At 35.5% G+C, this 22,354-nt stretch overlaps 2 protein-coding genes and 1 pseudogene across 2 annotated transcripts; 1 reads left to right on the top strand and 2 right to left on the bottom strand.

The window, feature by feature from the left end:
• Positions 1-4,497: 4,497 nt before the first annotated feature.
• On the top strand, positions 4,498-14,163 carry LOC120144780 (annotated as a pseudogene).
• LOC120144627 lies at positions 10,434-12,242 on the bottom strand. Its single transcript, XM_039158658.1, has 2 exons — positions 11,152-12,242; positions 10,434-10,828 (listed from the first exon to the last, which is right to left on the bottom strand). Exons 1-2 carry the CDS (start codon positions 11,468-11,470, stop codon positions 10,794-10,796), a joined length of 354 nt encoding a protein of 117 aa, XP_039014589.1. The 5' UTR covers positions 11,471-12,242; the 3' UTR covers positions 10,434-10,793.
• Positions 14,164-15,060: 897 nt separating the features above from the next.
• LOC120144626 (transcription factor GTE7-like) lies at positions 15,061-17,306 on the bottom strand. Its single transcript, XM_039158657.1, has 3 exons — positions 15,639-17,306; positions 15,345-15,546; positions 15,061-15,261 (listed from the first exon to the last, which is right to left on the bottom strand). The coding sequence occupies exons 1-3, from the start codon at positions 17,064-17,066 to the stop codon at positions 15,203-15,205; spliced, it is 1,689 nt and encodes a 562-aa protein (XP_039014588.1). The 5' UTR covers positions 17,067-17,306; the 3' UTR covers positions 15,061-15,202.
• Between the last annotated feature and the right edge of the window lie 5,048 nt (positions 17,307-22,354).

Raw genomic sequence — 22,354 nt, forward strand, 5'->3', positions numbered from 1 at the left:
AAAACGATTTTTCTTAAAAGGTGAGATTTAAAAAACCACATTAATTCTTAATTATCCTCTTCTTAATTTAAAAACAAATGCGATTTAAAAGACCTCTCGTTTCAAAAATTTTTGGATTTCCTTTACGATCGAAAAATATGGTTCGAAGAGTCGCCACCAATCTTTGATTAAGGTGTGATTGGGCACCCAAAAAGTGTCTTGTCATTTTAAATAAACAATTAATTTTAATTAAAATAACAAATTGAGGTCTGTGTTACCAAAAAATGAGTTCGGGAGTCGGTTACGTGTGGGGAAGGATTAGCACCCCCACAACACCCTAAATCAGTACCTAATCGATTAATTAACGTCTTTGCAATGAACTTTACAAATTCAAATTTAATTTAATTTTTGATCCCGTAAACAAAAAAGTGAATTTTACAATATTCAAAAACACCAAAATTAATTAAATTAAAATTACCTAGTCATTTTAGAAAGATAAAAAATGTTCGATTATTTACAAATATCGAGACCAGATCTTAAAATTTATAACAACATTTTCTCGATAAATTTAAATAAACGAACATTTCCTTTTCTTTCGTTCCCAAATTTTAGAGTGATGGATCAATTTTTAGGCGTCACTAATGGGATACACTTTTATTTTAAAATCATTAAAAGCGGACCTCAAATCAGTTATGACTGCCCACTTAAAACAATTTTAAATTAAAAGGGTATTACCCTTAGTCCAAAAGGGTATTACCCTTAGTCCAATTATGTAATAGGTCGAGTTATGCACGTGAGGATATCATACAAATTGTGCAAAAAAGTATGTCATGCCAAAAATTAATTAAACAAAATTAAAATATCATACAATGTAACATACAAAAAATTATATACATATGTTTAAAAAAAATCATAAACCATGCATATTAACATATAATGTACAAATGACTATTACTTATTATGAAAAATACTCATATGACATACATATATAATTATACATTACACGTGTATTCACAAGATGCAAAATAACTACTTACATGTTAATACGTGTACACATATATATATCTATATTATTATACATCACACGCATATATAAGTGGAATATAGAAAGTCACCACATGCATACAACACGCATTCATGAAATATGGATTTACACACACGTGTTATAATTATTCGACCATATGGTTACCAAGCCTTCATAGCAAACCTAAACTATCCTTACAGACATATGTATATAAAAAAACGTAAACGTTGACTAAAACATAAATAAAAAAAATTCAAGGACCACGTTATAAATAGAGTAAATAATAGGATATCACACACAAAAAATCGAACTTCAGGCCTTGCAAACGTAATATAACCAAAGAAAATATGAAAGTTTTTTTTTTTAAAAAAAAAAGGTACACGTTAAATGTAAAAAAACAGTAAGTTTAAATAACCTAACAAATGACTAAAATGAAAATGCATAAACTATGAATGCAAAATTAAAAAAGCTCGAAATATCCATTTTAGGACCAAAATACAACAATTCAAGAACCTAAAGGAGCTCACTCAAAATTTCCCTTCTTTCTCAAAACATGGAATTTCTTGTCAATTTGCAACACTGTCGTTTTTTTTTGCTTTAACATATATAATATTTTAAATAAAAATCCTAACTCATATTTTGATTAACCCTCAACCGCAAACACTAAAACCCTCCCTCTCCCTCTCTTCTCGATCTTCTCTCTCGCTAAACCCATGGCCAGCGTTTGGCCACCATTCGACCACCACACCTTGATGGCCAACCTCCCTTCGACTGCAACCGTATACCACCTCAACTGACTGACAACCCAATGACGAAAGAAAACGAAGAAGAAAGGTAAATTTCCCTCTCTTTTCCCTTGCACTTTGTCTTGTTTCAACTTATATTTACTAATCTAATTTCAACTCTCTTTTTTTTTTGACATAGCTCGAACGTAGAACGAATGGAGTCAACAAGACTCCATTTAAATTCGTACAACCCAAATGTTTTAATCTCAAACTCTCTTTTTATTTAATTCAAAATAGTATTAGCACACACACAAAAACGAAAGAAAACAAAAACAATTGAGGAAGAATTTCTCGAAAAAATACCTCTATTGCTTTCTCTGATTTTTGATGGTGGGATTACAATATTGTTCTTTCAAATTTGTTTACACTGTGTGGTTTTCCAGTCCCGAGAACCACCTATTGTTGGTCTTTTTTCCTTCTGTTTTTTGATTGTCGATGGAATTTATGGTTTGATTTCTCCCTGTTCGTGTTGCTTTCTCTGGTTGTTCTCTGCTATTTTTTCGTTCCCTCCCCTTGTGATGCTAGTGTCCTTCTGGTTTCTGGAGGTTAATTGCTAATAATAACCGACCCCACCTCATTTACAGTTTCTTTCTATCTATTCAAAATCATGGACCCGATCTTATTGGTAACTTCTGATAACTTACCAGTTATCATACATGGCTAAAATAAATTCCAATTGTTGTAGGGAATCCTCACGTGAACTGGTAAATACCCTGCTAGATTGTTGGGTTTAAATTGGGCCTTCAACTGGCTTGGGGTCGGGTTAGGTTGCCATGGCTTCGAGTCTGCTCCGACATAACCCCGGACAAATCGAGTATCTACAGAGGCATTGGGTTTTAGAGAACAAGGAGCCTCTGCCAAAACAATTGATTGTTGAATCAGAAGGGAATGATGCCCCCGAACCTGTGACCTCTTCATCTAGTAGTAGTTTGCCTGAGTTACATATCAGTGTTTTAAGAACTTGGCCTCGGCAGATTCTTCGGTGAGAGAAGCAGCAGTGGAAACAATGGTGTGGGAATTGCAGGAGGTTCAGATGGCATATGATAGGCTCGAGAATAAGGACTTGGCTGAGGGTGTTTTGAAACTGGAAGCTCAAAAGGATGATGGCTTGGATAATTGTGCACCATCTTTGAGATATGCTGTGCGGAGGTTGATACGTGGTGTTTCTTCGTCGAGAGAGGTTTGATGCTATCTTTATTCTTTGTCTCGCATGAATTCACATGGCTAGTTAGCTACTTCTTGATGTTTTAGAACTTTGTATTTTGCATTTCACTGCGGAAGTCATAGCTTTCCTATTTTTTCCAATTTGCATTTCGATGCGTTGCTTTACCCATGTATGAAAAATGCAGCAATCACCTAAAACACTTCGAACAATCAACTTAAATATGCTTTCCACGTGTCACCTAAGTTATCTTTTGAATCGAGTCTGACATCCGACACCTGAAGTGCACTTGTTATCTTGCTCAATATACTTGACCATCCGTAAAATAACTTTGTCTTGTGGCTGATATTTTGTTTTTCAACTTGTTTTGCAATGTGTTAGACAGGGTTTTGCATTGGGTTTGACTGCTTTGGTGGCCACAATGCCTAGTATCAAAGTGGACTCCTTGTTGAAACTTATAGTTGATTTATTGGAGGTCCCATCTAGCGGGATCGAGTCCCACTGAGGGCAATTCATAACGGAGGTCTTTCACGGAAATTGTTCTCAACTGGTATTGGGGGCAGCCTATTACCCTACCTCCCCTTACCCCATTACATATGGGAATAGGGTTAGTTGATTTATTAGAGGTCACATCTAGCGGGATCGAGTCCCACTGAGGGCAATTCATAACGGAGGTATTCCACAGAAATTATTCTCAACTGGTGTTGGGGACAGCCTATTACCCTACCTCCTCTTACCCCATTACATAAGGGAATAGGGTTAGCTAATTTTTTCTCATCATCGATGAAGGGTCAGGTAGAGCTTTTCTCAATGCGTTTCAGATTTTCATCTACTCTGTAACTCTCAATAACTAGCTTTGATTCTGTAGGAAGTAAGGGATTGCCTTCTGGGTTGCTTATTTGCATATGGTGCTATTGCCCCGATCTGGCAGACTCACTAAAGAGTGGTTTTCTGATAAAGATACTCATATCATCAAGGAATTTAAGAGTGCTCTTATCTCCCTTACTACCAAAAAAAGATATCTACAGGAGCCTTCAATTTCCATCGTTTAGAAATCGTTGAAAAGGTATTTTCTGATTAAGTGATAGGATTTTTTCTTCGTGACGTTCTTACTTTTTTCTGCCAGGATGTGGGGGATCTGTAATAGTTCTGAACCTTTTCTAACTTAATATTTTGCCTAATTAGATATCAGCAGTTTATTTATTTTTTTATTTTTATGTCAATATACTATGTGCTTGTTGCAATGGCTTCTAGGTGCATAATTGTAAAGAATTTCTTTTACTCTTTTGGTTGGATGTTGTGCCAAGTCCTTCTAATACCCTTGCTTTTGTTTTTTAATGCTTTTACTAGTTCATTTATTTTGTCTTTATAACCTCTAATAACTGTATACATATGTTGGTTAGCGATCATCATACTGGCAGTTCCAAGTATTCTCATTTGTATGTATGTCTTGGCAAGGTTCATGTCAGTATTGAAACTGTTATGGCAATTTATGAATGCGTTTGATGTGTTGAGTAGATGTTTCAGTCTTTATGCAACATTTCTACATGTTGATGTTGATGTTGGATCATATTCTTGAAGCTCCAGGAGTTCCTCAGTGGTTTGAAGAAGCTGTTGATGTTGGAAATCCTGATGCTTTGCTGTTAGCTTTAAAAATTCATGAAAAAACATCCATCGACAGCAATTTCAGCAAACTTTTGCCAAATCCATTCAGTCCAAGCAGACTTTTCTCCGCTAACTATTTATCCTCAGTAACTGCTTGAAGATAATTTTTGATTAATCTATACATCGATATTGAGAAAAATAAGGCGTAAATATGTTCTAACGTTTTTTTTTTTTGGTATGTAATATGGCAGGAATCCACTTTTTGTCAACCCCGGGTCCACAGTTTGTGGCCTGTTCTGGTAAATATACTCCTACCTAATACTGTTATGCAGGCCGAAGATACAGCATCTGCTTCTAGTTCCTTAAAAAAATACAAAAAGGGTCGCAAGTCTAGCTCTTCTGAAGAAGAAATTGCAAAAAATGTCCAATCATTCTCTGATGTTATTGAAAGATCCCTCTTCCTTTCATCTCATGATCGTAAACACTTAGGTGACATTTGGTTAAATGAAATCTCTTGGAATTGGGGGGAATTAGAATCTAATTCCACCACTTTTCCATGTTTGGTTCAAGTTTTTCAAGGGAATTAGAATCCCTCGTGGCTTCAACTTTCCATCAAACGAGGAAAAGTGAATTCCATCCAAGAATGGATGAAATTCAATTCCCTTGTTAGAGGGAATTGAAATTTGACCATACTACCCTCATCAATCTTTTGGTAACTTATTTATATATTGAATAAAAATAATTTTTTTATTATTTCGGGTCAGGTCGGGTTTCTAATTCATATATTCGGGTCGGGTCGGGTGAAACTTTATTTTGGTCGGGTCGGTATTTTTAAGTGTGATATTCGGGTCGGGTTGAGTTCAGGTTTAGGGTGAAAAATACCCGACCGGAAAATATATATAATTTTACCTTATATATTTAGGAATAATTACAATAATACCCCTCTATATATATTTTTTTCAATTAAGTCACTGTTTTTATTGAATAAAAATAATTTTTTATTATTTCGGGTCGGTCGGATTTCTAATTCATATATTCGGGTCGGGTCGGGTAAAACTTTATTTTGTCCGGGTCGGGTTTTTTAAGTGTGATATTCGGGTCGGGTCGGGTCGGATCGGGTTTTTTTAAGTGTGATATTCGGGTCGGGTCGAGCTCAGGTTTAGGGTGAAAAAAACATGACCGACCCGAAAAAAAAATATAATTTTACCTTATATATTTAGGAATAATTAGAATAATATCCCTCTATATATAATTTTTTCAATTAAGTCAATATTTTTATTGAATAAAAATAATCTTTTTATTATTTTGTGTCGTGTCGGGTTTGGTTTTTAATTCATATATTGAATAAAAATAATTTTTGGTATATTATTTGGTAACTAATTAACATACTCTGATTGAAATGTATCGAAATATTGCTCTATCTTTTGGTAACTTATTAACATATTTTAATTGCGATGATTTTAACTTATAATATTTATTAGCATGATTTTTATAATTTATTTAAATAAATAATCATTCAATAAAACGAAAAATTAATATTTTAAATTTTTTATAATATATTACTATATGTAAGTTGTAAAACAAACTAAAATAAAGCAAAAAACAATAAAGACAATTCTGTCATTTTACATTACTGAAATCAAATTTATCTGACATATCTGCGAACCAAACAGAATATAAAATTGGATTCCAATTCTTTTTCCTACCAACCAAGCAGAATATAAAATTGGATTCCAATTACTTCACAGATTTCAATTCCCTCGTAAACATTCTAGCGAACCAAACGCCACCTTAGTATTTGATATTCTGCTTCTTCTCCTGCCTTCTTTTATACCAATTGTTTTGTCCTCCAAAGTTATTCAGTGCTTGATGGATATACTTTCCACGAAAGATTCCTGGCTTTATAAAGTTGCTCAGCATTTTCTTAAAGAATTATTAGACTGGGTTAGGAATGACGATGTCAGACGAGTGGCTGTTATTGTTGCCTTTCAGAAGCACAGCAGTGGAGAATTTGATTGCATTACAAAGACAAAAACAGTCAAATATTTGATGGCGGAGTTCAAAACATGGAGTGGTTGCATGCTGTTTGTTCAGAACTTGGTTAACTTGTTTTTGGATGAAGGCCATGGTTCCGAGGAGCCTTCAGATCAGAGTCAAGCAACCGATGAGAATTCTGAGATTGGTTCAATCAAGGACAAGGATTCTGTTGGAACTGTGGGGAATGCTGATTTTTTTTAAAGGCTGGGTCATAGTATCACTTGCCAGTGTTCTGAAACATTTAAAGTTGGACCCTGAAGCAAAATTCCGAGCGCAAAGGGAAATATTGAAGTTTCTATCTGTACAAGGTCTATTCTCATCTCTTGGTAATGAAGTTACTTCATTTGAATTACAGGAGAAATTTAGATGGCCAAAAACAACAACCTCGACTGCTCTTTGCAAAATTTGCATAGAACAGCTCCAATCACTGCTGGCAAGTGCTCCAAAGGTTGAAGAGCCACGATCTTTGGCTAATGCGCTTGAGCCAAATGACCCTGGTTCCTACTTCATGCGGTTCTTTAGCACATTTCGCAATATTCCTTCAGTTTCTTTATTTCGAACTTTGAGTGATGCGGATAAACTGTCAGTCACAAAATTGCTAGAAATGGAGAGTAAACTTTATAAAGAGGTAAGTGTGATCTCATCCTTTACTTTTGGCATGTTCCCAATTTTTTAGGCTATTTTCTTTAATAGTTCCAAGTTCTCAAACAATTTGTAAACTCACGAGAATAGTGAGTGTTTTTCTATATCTTGTAGATAAAATACAGTCTATTAAAGACTTACGAGTACAAGAGTTTAACTACTACTAGGAGTTATTTAAATATACAAACCTTATCTTATGTTATCAAGAGAAAAGATTTTATCTCTATTCTCTATCACTAATTTTAAATAAACTCTAATATTTACAATAGTAACAACTCACACTCTCTTGAGTATATACATTGTATAAACCCAGCTTGGATAGAAACTTCTCGAAAACTTGTTTGGATAGAGCTTTAGTGAGTACATAAGTCAAGTTTACTATCCCACCATTCACTTTTTCTGCAATAAAGTGTCTATCAGTCTCCACATGCTTAGTATGATCATGATGGCTAGGATTTTTCGCAATTTGAATAGACGATTGATTATCACTGAAGAGTTCTAAGTACCCTTCATGCTCTATGTCCAACTTCTTTAGTAGTCGCAACAGCCACATGCCTTCATAGATTCCCAATGATAAGGCTCTATACTCTGCCTTGACATTGCTCCTAGAAACGATATTTTGTTTCTTACTTCTCCAAGTATCTAAGTTGCCCCATACGAATGAGTAGTATCCACTTGTCGATCCTCCTTTAGTAACCTCACTAGCCCAACTAGAATTTGTGAATATTTTTACAGTTCTATCTCTAGTTTTCTTGAAGAACAACTTGTGTCCTGGTGTACCTTTTAGGTACCTTAGAATTCGATTAGCAGATTCTAGATGTCCTCTCGGATCGATCTTAAACTGACTGATCACATTCACAGGAAAAGAAATATCGGGTATGGTTAGGGATAAGTAAATAAGTTTTCCCACCAACCTTTGGAACTGATTCTTATTGATTGCAGCCCCAATTTCTTCTCCTCTAAGCTTTAAGTCTGTTTCTATAGGAGTATCAGCAGGCTTACATCCTAACATGCCAGCTCCTGAGAGTCAGTCAAGAACATATTCTCTCTGGTTTATAACCAAACCCCTGCTTGATCGAGCAACCTCCATGCCTAGGAAATACCTAAATTTCCCCCAAGTCCTTTGTTTCAAATACTCTGTTCAATAACCTCTTCAACTGATTTATTCCACCATCATCTCCTATCACTACAATATCATGAACATAAACAATGAGAATAATTTTTTCCTTGTTAGAATTAATTCTAACGAACAAAGTATGGTCCGCTTGACACTGCTTGTACCCATTCTCTATAAGGACCTTGGTAAACCTATCAAACCAGGCCCTAAGAGACTATTTTAAACCATACAAGGTTTTTTCAAGTTTACAAACCTTATGACCTGCTAGTTTAGACTTCATTCCAGGTGACATCTTCATGTAGATTTCTTCTTGTAACTTTCCGTTCAAAAAAAGCATTCTTTATGTCAAGTTGGTGGAGACTCCAATCTCTGTTCACCGCAAGACTAAAGAGCACTCTAACAGAATTAATTTTAATGAACAAAGTATGGTCCGCTTGACACTGCTTGTACCCATTCTCTATAAGGACCTTGGTAAACCTGTCAAACCGGGCCTTAAGAGACTGTTTTAAACCATACAAAGTTTTTTCAAGTTTACAAACCTTATGACCTCCTAGTTCAGACTTCATTCCAGGTGACATCTTCATGTAGACTTCTTCTTGTAACTTGCCATTCAAAAAAAGCATTCTTTATGTCAAGTTGGCGGAGACTCCAATCTTTGTTCACCTCAAGACTCAAGAGCACTCTAACAATATTTAGGTTTGCCACCGGTGCAAAAGTCTTCTTGTAGTCAATACCATAGGTTTGCGTAAAACCCTTAGCTACAAGTCTGGCTTTGTACCTCTCTATACTACCATCGGAATTATACTTAATCGCAAAGACCCATTTACTACCAACCGATTTCTTGCAGTAACGGTCCAAGTGCCATTCTTCTCAAGTGCTCGAATTTCCTCCTCAACAGCCCTTTTCCACATAGGTCTTTCAAAGCAACTTCAATGGTTGTCGTGATTTTCTCTTTATCAATACAGGCTGTCAAACCTCTAAATGAAGGCATTAAGTTACCATAAGCAACATATTTTTGAATGGGATATTTAGTGCACTGTCTAGTTCCCTTTCTTTTTGCAATAGGTAAATCTTCCATATCATAAACCAAGAGAAGTTTCCTTATCACCATCATCTTCTAAGGCAGTTGGACTTAAATCTTCCACATTCGAAAAACCAAGAGAAGTTTCCTTACCACCATCATCTTCCAAGGCAGTTGGATTCAAATCCAACTCTTGGCTTTTTCCTTTCTAGTATGAACTCTAAGCTGTTTAGGAGTTTGTACATTCTGATGAACCGTTTTAGGAAGTGAAAAAAGTGGCGGTGTTGGTAAAGGGGCAGCAACGGGAGTTGAAGAATGAACATAAGTATGTTTAGAAGATGCAGTGGGCAAATCATTTAAAGGTATAGAAGAAGAAAAAAAGAATGGATGTACCTAACAAGGCTGAAATTCTGTCCAAGTCTCCCCCTGAATTAGAGCCTTGGAAAAATAAGGATCATGTTCAAAAAAACGTAACATCCATGGAAATAAAAGGTTTCTTAGTAGGAGGGTAGTAACATTTGTAGCCCTTTCAAAGTGAGGAATAACCCACAAAAACACAGTTTAGAGCCCTAGGATCCAATTTAGACTTAGAAGGATCCAAAATTTTAACAAAAACAGTACAACCAAAGATCCGAAGAGATAAAATAGAAGAAACCGGTTTGAAAGAAGGAAAACTCTCCAAGAAAACATCTTTAGGTGTTCAAAACTTAAGAACCTTACTAGGCATACAATTGATCATATAAGTGGCAGTTAATAAGGCCTTTCCCCACAAATATTTTGGCATATTCCCAAAAAATAACAAGGATCGAGTTAACTCCAATAAAAGTATATTTTTACGCTCTGCAAATCCGTTTTGTTGTGATGTATCCACACAGGAGTTAATTTGAACAATGCCTTTTTTCTTAAAGAACTCACCCAAAGCACTAGCAAAGAACTCTCCCCCATTATTAGACTGAAATATTTTAATGTGACTTTGAAATTGAGTTTCAACCATAGTATAGAACCGTTCAAAAATAAACATAGTTTCAGATTTATCCTTCGTTAGGTAAGTCCATGTTGTTCTGCTATGATTATCAATGAAGGAAACAAACCATCTACACCCATTAATATTCTTCACTGTAGAGGGTCCCCATATGTCACTATGGATTAAAGCAAACGGGTGTGATGTTTTATAAGGAGATGTGAGATAAGAGGATTTCGTTTGCTTAGCAAGTGGACAAATATGACATTTAAATAACTGTGATTTTTTATTAATAAACAAATGAGGAAGGAGTTTAGCAAGATAAGAAAAATTAGGGTGGCCATGCCTGAAATGCCATAACATTATTTGATCATGTTGGTCTAAAGGAGTAACACAACTAGAAAGAGCTGAAGAATGCAAAAAAAGAGTGCCATAAAGAAGATAGAGCCCATTGTGCAGTCTAGCATTGCCAACCGTCTTCCTCGAATCCAGTGCCTGCAAAATACAACCAGTATTGGTAAATCGTGAGCAACAGTGCAAATCCTTAGAGAGTTTACTCACAGACAACAAATTACAAGCAAGATTAGGTACGAAAAGGACATCCCTAAGCATAATATCCTTATTAAGAATAACAGAACCTTTAATAGGAGATAACGACCCATCGACAGTTTTAATAAACTGCTTAGAGCAGGATGGTAAAAACGTAGAAAACAATGTTTTGTTGCCAATCATATGGTCTGAGGCTCCTGAGTCAATAATCCATGCCGGATCATCTTGATTTGCTAAAAGGGCAGTAGGAAAGAAACCATGTTGTGTACCTTCTTCTTCTGTCAGAACCACATTGGCTTTACGGGAGTCTCCCATGCTACTAAACATCTTTTGGAGGACAGCAATCTGTTCCTGTGAGAAAACACCATTACTCACAGGGTTGTCGATCTTGGAGTGGGACTCGTGAGGTGTTCGCGGGGAAGAAGGCTTCCATTTGCCAGGTTTACCATGAAGTTTCCAGCACTGGTCCTTCAAATGTCCAACTTTCTTGCAAAAATCACAAACAGGCCGGCCCTTCTTAGTCCGAGATGAAGAAGAAGACTGAGTAACCAAGGCAGAATTCTCAGCGATAGGAACCGAAGGCAGCATGAAGGATCTCCTACTCTCTTCTCTTCTGACTTCCGCAAAGACTTCCCGAAGGGAAAGAGCAGGTTTAGTTTCAAGGATTCGTGCCTTCACAGCATCCAGTCATCGTTCAGGCCATTAAGAAATTGAAAAACCCTTCTCTGTGCTTGTATCTGTTTATACAAGGCTGCATCTTTGGGAGTTTCCCAATTATGAACAGCATACAAATCAAGTTGCTGCCACAGACCAGACAAAGTATGAAAAAATTCAGTAACACGGAAGCCATCATGCTTTAAATTCGATGCCTTACTCTCAATATCGAACAACTCAGAGGTGTTGTCTCATGTCTGTACTGGAATATGTCTCCCGAACAGCTTCCCATATATCTGTAGCGGTTTCGTAGAGAAGAAAATTGGTACCAATGTCAGGAGACATGGTGTTAATCAACCAAGACATCACCCGACCATTCTCACGTACCCACTTCTCAAAAAATGGGTCTGTTGAAAAAGGTTTCGGAATCTCTCCGGATATATAGCCAAGTTTTCCCAGTCTAGTAAGGAAAATCTTGACTGATTGAGACCACGGAAAGTAGTTGTGGCCGACAAAATGATGGCAGATGACTGTTGCGCTAGAGAGCTCTGGGAAATCGTCGACAGTTTGAAGGGAATCTGCCGATGAGTTAGCGCCAGAAGATTCAGAAGGGAAAACCATCGATCCTATTGGAGAGATCGATCCCTAGACTAATATCATGTGGAAACTCAAGAGAGCATTGTGTTTTTCTATATCTTGTAGATAAAATACAGAGTCTATTTAAAGATACATGAGTTTAACTACTGCTGGGAGTTATTTAAACATACAAACCTTATCTTCTGTTATCAAGAGATAAGATTTTATCTCTATCACTAATTTTAAATAAACTCTAATATTTACAATAGTAACAGCTCACAATTATATCTTCTTGTGGTGTCTCGCAACGGCTAGGCATGTGGTCTCACTCCCATGAAAATTTCTTAGCACTTGGATTTGTGGTATATTGATGTGGAGGGAAGTGGCTTTATCCTTGGTGAATAACAATAGGAATGCTTCTTTAACTGTTGATCTTGTGTGTTTATGAATTTGTAAGTTTAGTTATGAACTTGTTTGCTATACTTACTTTTGCAATTATTTATTGTTTCTAAATGCTTAAATAATGGCAGGAAAGGAATTGCAGGCTTGGCAATGATGCAAATAAATTGCATGTATTGAGGTACTTGCTCATCCTATTGCTACTCCAAGTGCTCCTCCGACCTGGGGAATTCTGTGATGCAGCCTCTGAGCTTATCATATGTTATAAGAAAGCTTTTGCAGCTCCTGAGGATCCTGACTCATCTGGAGAAGATGAGTCAAATGGTGATGCAGCACCAGAATTGATGGATGTTCTTGTGGATACTTTACTTTCCTTGCTGCCACAGTCATCCGCCCCTATGCGTTCTGCTATTGAACAGGTGCGCGACAATAACTTAATTCATTTTTATGTGATGTTGAAGATCGTCAATGCACCTTTATTTGGTTTTGCAATTCCTTAATTTTTATTTCACCCTTTAATGTTTGTTGCTTTCACTTATTAATTCTATTCGTAATATTTTTTCTTGATTTTGTTAGAGCATCTTGGAGTTGTTTTCTCTTTTTCTTGTTATAAGTGTCTTAACAAAAAAATCATTTATATTTTATTTGGCATGTATTATATATAGGTTTTCAGATGTTTCTGTGGCGATGTTACTGATGATGTTGCGGATAATTAAGAAAGACCTAAAACCTGCTAGACATCAGGAAATAGGCAGTGACGATGATGGCAATGACGACGACGACCTTCTCAGTAATGAGGAAGATGAAGATATAGATGAATCTGAGACTGGTGAAACAGCTGACATTGACGAACAATCGGAAGACTCTGAGGCAGTAGTTGGCAGTGAGGAGGATGATAAAGATCCTCTGAAGATTCTGATTAGTCTGATGGAGGAATGGATGACGATGCTATGTTCCCCATGGACACTTATCTTGCTCTGATCTTTACAGAGAAAAAAAATCAGGCAGGTAGCGAAGCTGCTCAGTCCCAGCTTGTCCTGTTCAAACTAGAGTTCTTTCGCTTCTGGAAATTTACTTGCATGAAAATCGAGGCAAGTTCATTATGCGACAATTCCTATCGGTTTCGTCTATTTGTTATTGTGCGAGCTTAGAAATGTTAATTTTTGTGATCTGAACTTCATTCAAGAAGTGTTTCTTTTTAACCTTACAACTTATGTACAAGAATCTAAGAAGTTTGTCTTCATGATCTTTTCAATTCAGGTAAGCCTCAGGTCCTGACAGTATACTCGAACCTGGCTCAGGCATTTGTAAATCCACATACTACAGAAGGCAGTGAACAACTCGGACAGCGTATATGGGGAATCATTCAAAGAAAGGTATTCAAAGAAAAGAAGTTGCCGAAGGATGAATCCGTGCCGCTGTCTACTCTCGGATCTCTGTCGGAGAAAAACTTGAAGTTGGCATCAAAACCATTCAAGAGAGAGAAATCTGCAAGCACCCTATCCAAGAAGATCTTCCAGATGATAACATCACTAGACTTAACCAAGGCTTTTCTGAGATGTTTGAGACCCGAAACTGTTTCTGCCTGCGAGTCTCAGCTTGGTTCCGTTTTTCTCAAGTTGATGAATCTCGAATGAGAGAGAGAGCTATCAGATAAATCAAATATTTGTGGAAACAGCTTACCAAGGAATCCTGATTTTGGCTTTTGGCTTTCCTGTGGTGCTTGTTCTCACAGTAACCAAACTATTGCCGCTGCAACTCGAATGGCTTCTGATGGTTGCTGAAGCCTCCGTAGCCATAGGTGAGATACAAATTTTCATTTAGTTTTTGCATTATTGGTCACAGTGAGTGATAATTTGTTGTCATGCAGGCATAATTTACCTAAGAGATTGAGGGATTTTGTTGAGCATCCTTTTGTTTATTTATATAAGCTGATTTTGATGATGAAAATATTAATGGACGCCCCATTGCTGTCACTATTTTGAAAGCTTTGTAAGTTAACTATGTCAACCATTTCTGCCCAAACACGTCTCCATGCGTATAATACAGGAAATTTGCTTTTATGTACAACAAAAACAATGTCTTGTACATATTATTCATCAACCATAGCTGCTTCTTTTGTTTCTGACAAAAATAACTGAACCAAGACGGGTTACGCTTTTTTCGTTCTTGTGTCTTTATTTTTTAAAATAAAATAGCATGATCAATCTTCAAATTTTTGTAACATTTTAAAAAAGTTGCGCGAACCAAGCTTCTTTAAAAGAGATGGATGTTATGTTTAGAGGTCTTAGATTTTAACATTAGACGACTGCACGGTATTTGATGGTTCTAATGAATAGTTGAGCCTATATATATTAATTCAGAAAAATAATTCAATTGAACGATCAAGCTTAAATTTACATGTTTTGATGGCTTGAATGATTCGTTTATTGCTTCTTTTAAGCTTAAATAAATCCATTAAAGTTAATAGATCCTAGAGCATTGAGAATTCATCACTAGAATGGAATTCAGGTTTCCATAAGAAAAACAGTGAGGTTTTAAGGTCGTTCTTGTCAAAGAAAGCAAAATGTGGTATTTGGAATCCAAATCTATTTTTCCAGTATGTTAGCAAATGTTAGCAAACTCTACCCTCATCTACACCCCCACCCCAAATCTCAGTTCACAAGCTTCAAAATCAAATAGCTCATCCTTTTAAGATCGGGCATCATCTGCATCCGATTCACTTCCCGAAGAACTCCCAGAATCTGAACCTGTTCAAATTACATTACATGATAAGCATTTCCTCTTTTATTCCTTCATCGATGAACACTCATTCTAAAACATCCAGACATACCGCTTGAAGACGACGAATCACTGCTCGAACTGCTGGAGCTGCTAGAACTGCTACTAGCACCATCATTGTCCTTCTCAATCTCCACAGGTGGGAAACTACTCATTGGCATTTCATCCCCAATATCTACATCTTCCTCTCCAGCATCAACTTTCTTTGGCTTCATCTCCATTGGAACCTCAAACTTCTCGGTACCCGCCTCTTCCTGCATTTTCCGATCAGAACAGTCATAAATTCATACCATAAGGTAATAACTATTAGTAACCATCAAGCAATCACAATGTGCTTAGTGCTTACCCTATAGCTGTCATTAGTTACTGCATTGTTTGCCATCAATGCCTGCCGCTTCATCTTGCTGACCATCTTCTTGTAATTAGTGACAAACCGGTCCAACTCCCACAACGTCTCCGTGTCCATTGCCTCGATATCAAGTTCAATCTCATCCCCGTCCTGCCTCAAATGCCCATTCCTTTTCATTATAATCTGAACCACATTATCCATCTTCTCCTGCGGTAAACTCTGCAATCCCATCCCCAATTTTTGCTTCTCCTCCATACTCATTTCCCTCTTGTTCAGATCCTTGGCCTTTGGCTTCGGCTGCTTCAATGGCTTGAACGAGGGCGGCCTTACTGGCGAAGCCACCCTGGTCGGCACCTGAGATTGCATCTGTTGTGGTGGATTTTGGTTTGGAACAAAGCCCGAAACCCCTCCATTTCTATCAGATCTTGCAACAAAATTAGCTGAATCTGACCTATCGACCATTATCCTCTCAGCCTCCATTTCCCCATCGTTCTTCAACCTATCGGCTTCGCCATGATTCCAAGAACTCGCCTGCAACCTTTCCTCGTAATAACCCAGATATGGCTCATCTTGCTCCTCCAATTTCAAGCTCAACGGCCGAAACAACTCCTCAAATTTTGCAAGTAATTGCTCAGCCAACACATAAACCTCGTGCCCCTTAGGGTTATACAGCATGGCGTTATTGAAGGTGAGCCTCACATCCGCCGCAAATTCCAAGGGAGACCCATAAAAATTCTTTCCCATCCTCGATTTCACCGTGCCCAGATCCATCGGTTTCATGATTATATTGTAATAATCATGAAGACCCATTCCGACCACATCCACCGGCGAATTAAAGATGTGCCCATGCTTGTTTTTCATCAATTTGTTCAATATTTGGGAACAACTTTTCATCAAATGACCAATTGATGCTTTTCCATTCTCTTGAGGATCTAATCTCTTCAATTCTTTGCTTAAATTTGAGGGGAAAGGCCGTTTGTTGCCGGAAATGTTCTTCTTGGATAACGCTTTCTTGTTGGAGCTGGATCTAACGTGAAAATCATTCGAATCAATTCGATTACTCAATTCACGAATCTGTTCCAACTCTGTAACTAGCTGAATTTTCAGATCAATCAACTCTTTCCTCGAATAAGAGCTGATACGGAAGTTAACGAAGGCGCCAGGGTTGAAATCGCTCAGCTTCCGATTAATTGATGACGCATCATCAGAAGCTGCGGATTGGGTCACGGCAGGATAATCATCGACGACATGGCCAGTAACGTCATCTGGTGGTGCCAAATGATTGTGAAATTGACGCTTCTTGTTGAATTTAGGGTTTGGTTTTGTTCCTTTGAAGGGGACCTTGCCCATGAATTTGGCAACACTCCCTTTCGGCTGCGACGGCCAATTTGAATCGCTCCGATTCACCAACACGGCGGATGCCATTAAATTATCGGGAGCCGATAGAGTTCCGGCGAGGGATTCCCGATTCCAATCCACAGAGCAAAACCATGAAAGGAAGAGCGTAACAAACACGCGCCACCTGAATTACCACCACGCGCCGACTGAAACAGTGTGGCCAAGAATTCAAAACGAAAAGCCCAGAAATTATTTTTCCTTTCGAAGAGAAAGAGAATAACGTGAAGACTGGGCTTGGGATCTACCCGTTTGTTGAGCGAGGAAGGAGAGAAGGCTAGGCTGGGTTCTTAAAGGCGATGAGATCTGCCCGTTTGATTTTCGGGCAATGTTCTGAGCGTTAGATAAAATCCTTTTGTTGATCGAAGGTTCGTTAGAGGCTTGGAAGGTGACAAGAGGCCTGCCCGGATGATCTGGCGGGAACGGTGGAGATGAGGGAGATCGGTACGCGTGGAAGGAGATAGACCGTGGATGGGGATCGTAGATTTGGGGGTAATTTGGGGTGCATGTGGCGTGAATTTAGGGTTTATTTTGGGGGTATGCGGCCCCTACCACCGGGCGATGACGTGGACGGAAAGCCAACCGGGTGGTCCGGGTTTAGCCGGAAGCCACACGGCATGTGTGTGTTTTCCAAACATCAAGGGTAATATTGGAATATCAATTATATATGTTATACTTGATTGATAGATAGACAGATGATCATTAAATGAGAAAATCAGCGACTGCCCAATCCCTAAAAATATCTTCCAATTCGGTGTTCAACTACTCCCAGAGTTTCCGAAAATACTTTTTTCCTAACTTATTATTTGGATTTTAAATTCATCTCTGAAATTTAAAATACTTTCTATTAAATTATATTTTTATCTATTTAATTATAAATAGATTTTTATTTAATTATTGATTTTCAAGTTTGTTGATTAAACTACTTAATTATTTAAATATTATCAATAAAATTATTTCAGTTAATATTTAGTGGAGAAACTAACGAAAATATATGATAGTTTATAAAATTAATACAATTATACTTTTTATCCTTATTACTTATATATTCTAATTTTATAATTTAATATTAATTCTAATTTAATTTAATATTTTTTCCGATCAGATGGTGATAAATCTTATACTTGGATAAGATTATACATGGTCTAACCATGGAAAAAAACCTCTATCTGTGATATGATTTACAACCGTATACATATATATATATACTATTATCTGGTTAATGAAAAAAAAAAGAGTGACCGATGGTAGATTTGACTGCAAAATAATTATTAAAACAATGAGATAATTCTTAAAATAAAAATAATGTTATATACGAAATGAATATTAATTAATTAATTAAAACAATTAAATTAAAAATTATTGGAACTTACTAGAAACTCGAACAGCACATGGATCCTTTCTTGTATAAAATAAAAGGTAAGAGAATCTTTTTACTTGTTTGGTTATTTCGTTTGACGTATAGTTTTATAAGTAGAGAGGTGAGCATGAAAGCACTTTTACCTCTCACGCCTTTTTCAAATTAAAAAAGATGTTTTTTTCGTGAAAATATAAAAAAAATACTTTCAAAAACACTTTTGATATAGAACGTTGTTTACATATGTGATCAAATCGATTTAAAATTTAATTAAAAAATGTATTAAATTTGTGAGGGATGATATTTGAGTAAAAAAGGTTATGGAAGTATAGTAATTGCATAATCATTTAGAAATGGCATTTAGAGTGCAAAACGACACCAAATTAAGGGCAGAGCAGGAGCAGAATGGGAGGGACCCAATGCTCATTTTGGAGGGATCAACATTGCAATTGGCGGGATGTTAAATTTTACGAGGGTATATCTGAAATTAAATCAGCGTTACGGTCTCGAATGCTGAAATTGTTATTACAGCGCGCGTGAGAAATATTAATAAATTATCCAATTGGAGCTGATACACCTAGGACTGAAAATGAGATGATAGAGATCGCGAGCTATTCGAGATCAATTCGATTAAGGCTCGATAAATATTCGGATCGAATGAACTCGACTCGAGTTCTTAACGAGCTGAAACGAGCTACTCGATATTCCACTCGAAAAGCTCGTTAACAGCTCGAAAATATAATATATTAAGATTTTTTTAAATAAATTATTAATAATATTAATATTTATGTATTGATTTTTTTTTAAATACAGTAAGATTTCATGTATTTAAGGTTCATGTTCGAGTTTGAGTTTGAGGCTTCAATTGAGTTAAGTTTAAGATTTTTTTTTCATTTCGAGCCTTTTCGATCTGCTCACGAGTTTCAGTTTAGGATTTCGAGTTCGAATCGAGCTTGAAAATTTTAAACTCGCGAGATTTCGAGTCGAGCTTCATTTCAAAATTTTCAAATCGAACTCAACAATACTCGAGCTCGATTCGACTCGTTTACATCCCTATATACACCCCAAAGAAAGTTGACGGCGTGTTGGAATACCTTGTCAAAACGAGGACAATTACGGTATAAAACACGACTATTTACTTTTTTAATTTTTGGTTTAATTAAAGAAAAAGAATTATATCTTTGGTTTAATTTTGTAAGATCAATTTAAAATATAATATTTTATAAAATTATATTTAATTTTTGGTAAATTATATGTTATTATCCGACTATTTATTTTTTTATTTTAATCACATAATTATTTTTATCCGTGATTTAAAAAGTTAACGGTGATACTAACGTATCATCATAAGATAATGTTATATCATTATTAAATAAATAAATATTTTGTTAAGAGTAATGCAACAGATGATACTATTGGAGGATGAAGACACAATAGAGAAGAATATAATAAAGAATGGGTCGAATTAAAGAATGATAAGTTTGTGTTCTCAAATTTTTGGTCCAATTACAATTTAAGTCATTGTAAGTTTAAATATTAAACAAATTAGAAGTTGTGTTTTGAGTTTTTTTTTTAATTTAGGGTGAATACAATGTAATATATGTTCAAAGACTTTCAATTATTTGACAATGAACGCTCATACCCGTACATACGTGCTTGAACTCGGGACCTCAAGGATAACAACAATCCCTTAATCACTAAGACCGCTTGGTTCATGCTGAATTTCGATTTTACTTAAATACCTAATAAATCTTTATATTTTTCTTAAATAGTCTAATATTTCGACCCCTGCCAATATTTAATTTTAACTCCGTCCCCGTGCTATTAGTTGTGTGAACCGAGTTAACATTGTACGAAAAGTTATTTGAAGGTTGTTTGATACTATGTGGATCGGACACCAAAATGGTATATTGTTTGATGTTTTGTGCATCAGGCATCGTATTGTTCTGATGCCTAATGCTTTGTGGACCAAGCATTGTATTAATTATCGGTACGATGCTTAATTGCTTAGTGGATCAGACCCTATGATTCAACTATTTATATGTTGTATTTTGTAATGTTCATATTAATAGTGATGTATAATATCTTGTTATTACGAGACATTTGTCGAGATAATCAATACATGTTATTGTTTATGCATTCATGTTTATACTGTATCACATATTTATTTATGAATCATATAAGTTAAAAAATAATATTATTAATTCGAGTTTACTACAAGAACAAAAATATTTTATGAAACCAATTAAGTTTTAAAGTGGTGTATAAGAAAATCAAGAGTCAACTTTTTTTATATCAAAAAGTTTAAATATATATTTGGTACCTAAATAGGCACTTTCAAATTGGTATCTAAATAATTTTTGCACCGACGTTGATACATGAACTAGACAACTTCTCCTAAGTTGATAGTTAAAGAATTTTTACTCCTAAATTAGTATATTAATTTTAATTGCATCAGCTCTTTGATACTTTTATTAATAATATTAAATTTTGATGATGTGATAAAATATGTGTTTTAAAAAAAATAAAATTTGAAATGTTTAAAGTACCAAAATAATAGATATAATAAAAGTTTATATATTTTGGGAATAAAATATTTTTAGGTACTAATTTGAGAGATTTTTAGTTCAGACATCAACTTAAAATAATTTTAAAGTAACAATTGAGATGATAACAGTTGAGAGAAGATTTTTAATTCACATACTAAATATATATTTAAATTAAAATGAAGTACAAGATTTCACAACTACATTTATATTGATTTTAAAGGTTGATATTTTTGATTAGGGGTTGTAAACGAGTTGGGTTGAGTTTGAATATTGTTGAGTTCAGTTAAATTTGAAAACTTCAAAACTAAATCAGACTTGAGTCGAAAACTTGCGAGTTTAAAATTATTAAGCTTGACTCGTACTCAAAATAAAAAATTAAGTTTAACTCAACTCAAAACTCGTGAACATAAAATTTTCATATTAGAACACAAACCTTAGGTGAGCCTTATATTATATTTTTAAAAAACAACATATAAATTTTAATGTTAATAATAATTTAGTTTAAAAAATCTAAAATTTTAATATACTATTTTTTCCGTGTAGCTCGCGAGCTTTTTGACTCGAGTATCAAATAATTCATTTCGAGTTTGAGTTTGAGTCAAATTCATTTAATTCGAATGTTGATCAAACTTTAATCAAATTAATTTAAGTAACTTGTAATCTATCTCCTCTCTTTTATAAACCTAATTTTAACCTCAAAAAGAGAATATTTACAAAGGAATAATTTTAATGGCGTTGGATGAGGGATGTAAGACATTTGAAGAAGTGGCGGGCTACATGTTAATTTTGGAACCTTCTTCAATGCTCTGCCATTTAAATTGTCATAATGCCTCAAGAAAAGGACCTTGCAGTTTGAACTTTATATAATATCATTGATTAATATTTGATTAAGTTCATTGATTAAGTTCTTTATTGTTGTTTTTGTTTAAATGCTTCGAATGGAGAAACTTCAGATTATGTTTTTGATTATAGAGATGAGCTGTAACTCCACAAACCGATGTGGGTGACTCGATCTGATCCGGGGTGTCACATTAGGACCACCAGAACAATCCAATGTAAAAATTCCAGAAAATTAAAAATTTTGTTAAAATACTTAAAATCATAAAACAATTTATAAATAAAAAATATAATTTAACGATATTTAGAAAATAAAACAGATTCCAGACTCGTATATAAAATAAAATACAATCTACAAACCCCCTAATCACATGCACCGTACTCTGCAAGCAACGATGGTGAAACTCCTTTACTGATGTCGATAGCTGCACTGGTTTGATTCTTTTAACCTGAAATAGTGAGTTAAAGAGTGAGCTTTGGGAAGCTCAGTAATACAATACTATCAACTGATGCTACAAAACATGCAGCTAAATGGAAAACAAATAAAATTTCCTCGTTGATTCAGATGTATACAA

This window comes from Hibiscus syriacus, unplaced genomic scaffold, assembly GCF_006381635.1.
Source record: "Hibiscus syriacus cultivar Baekdansim isolate YM2019G1 unplaced genomic scaffold, ASM638163v2 tig00110890_pilon, whole genome shotgun sequence".
Classification (NCBI taxonomy): domain Eukaryota; kingdom Viridiplantae; phylum Streptophyta; class Magnoliopsida; order Malvales; family Malvaceae; genus Hibiscus; species Hibiscus syriacus.

Coding starts and splice junctions, on each gene's coding strand:
- LOC120144627 (XM_039158658.1), bottom strand. CDS start 11,470: ATGCTGCCTTCGGTTCCTATCGCTGAGAATTCTGCCTTGGTTACTCAG. Junction 10,829..11,151: donor GGTTCTGACAGAAGAAGAAG/GTACACAACATG, acceptor TGTATTTTGCAG/GCACTGGATTCGAGGAAGAC.
- LOC120144626 (XM_039158657.1), bottom strand. CDS start 17,066: ATGGCATCCGCCGTGTTGGTGAATCGGAGCGATTCAAATTGGCCGTCG. Junction 15,547..15,638: donor TAACTAATGACAGCTATAGG/GTAAGCACTAAG, acceptor CGGAAAATGCAG/GAAGAGGCGGGTACCGAGAA. Junction 15,262..15,344: donor TGATTCGTCGTCTTCAAGCG/GTATGTCTGGAT, acceptor TAATTTGAACAG/GTTCAGATTCTGGGAGTTCT.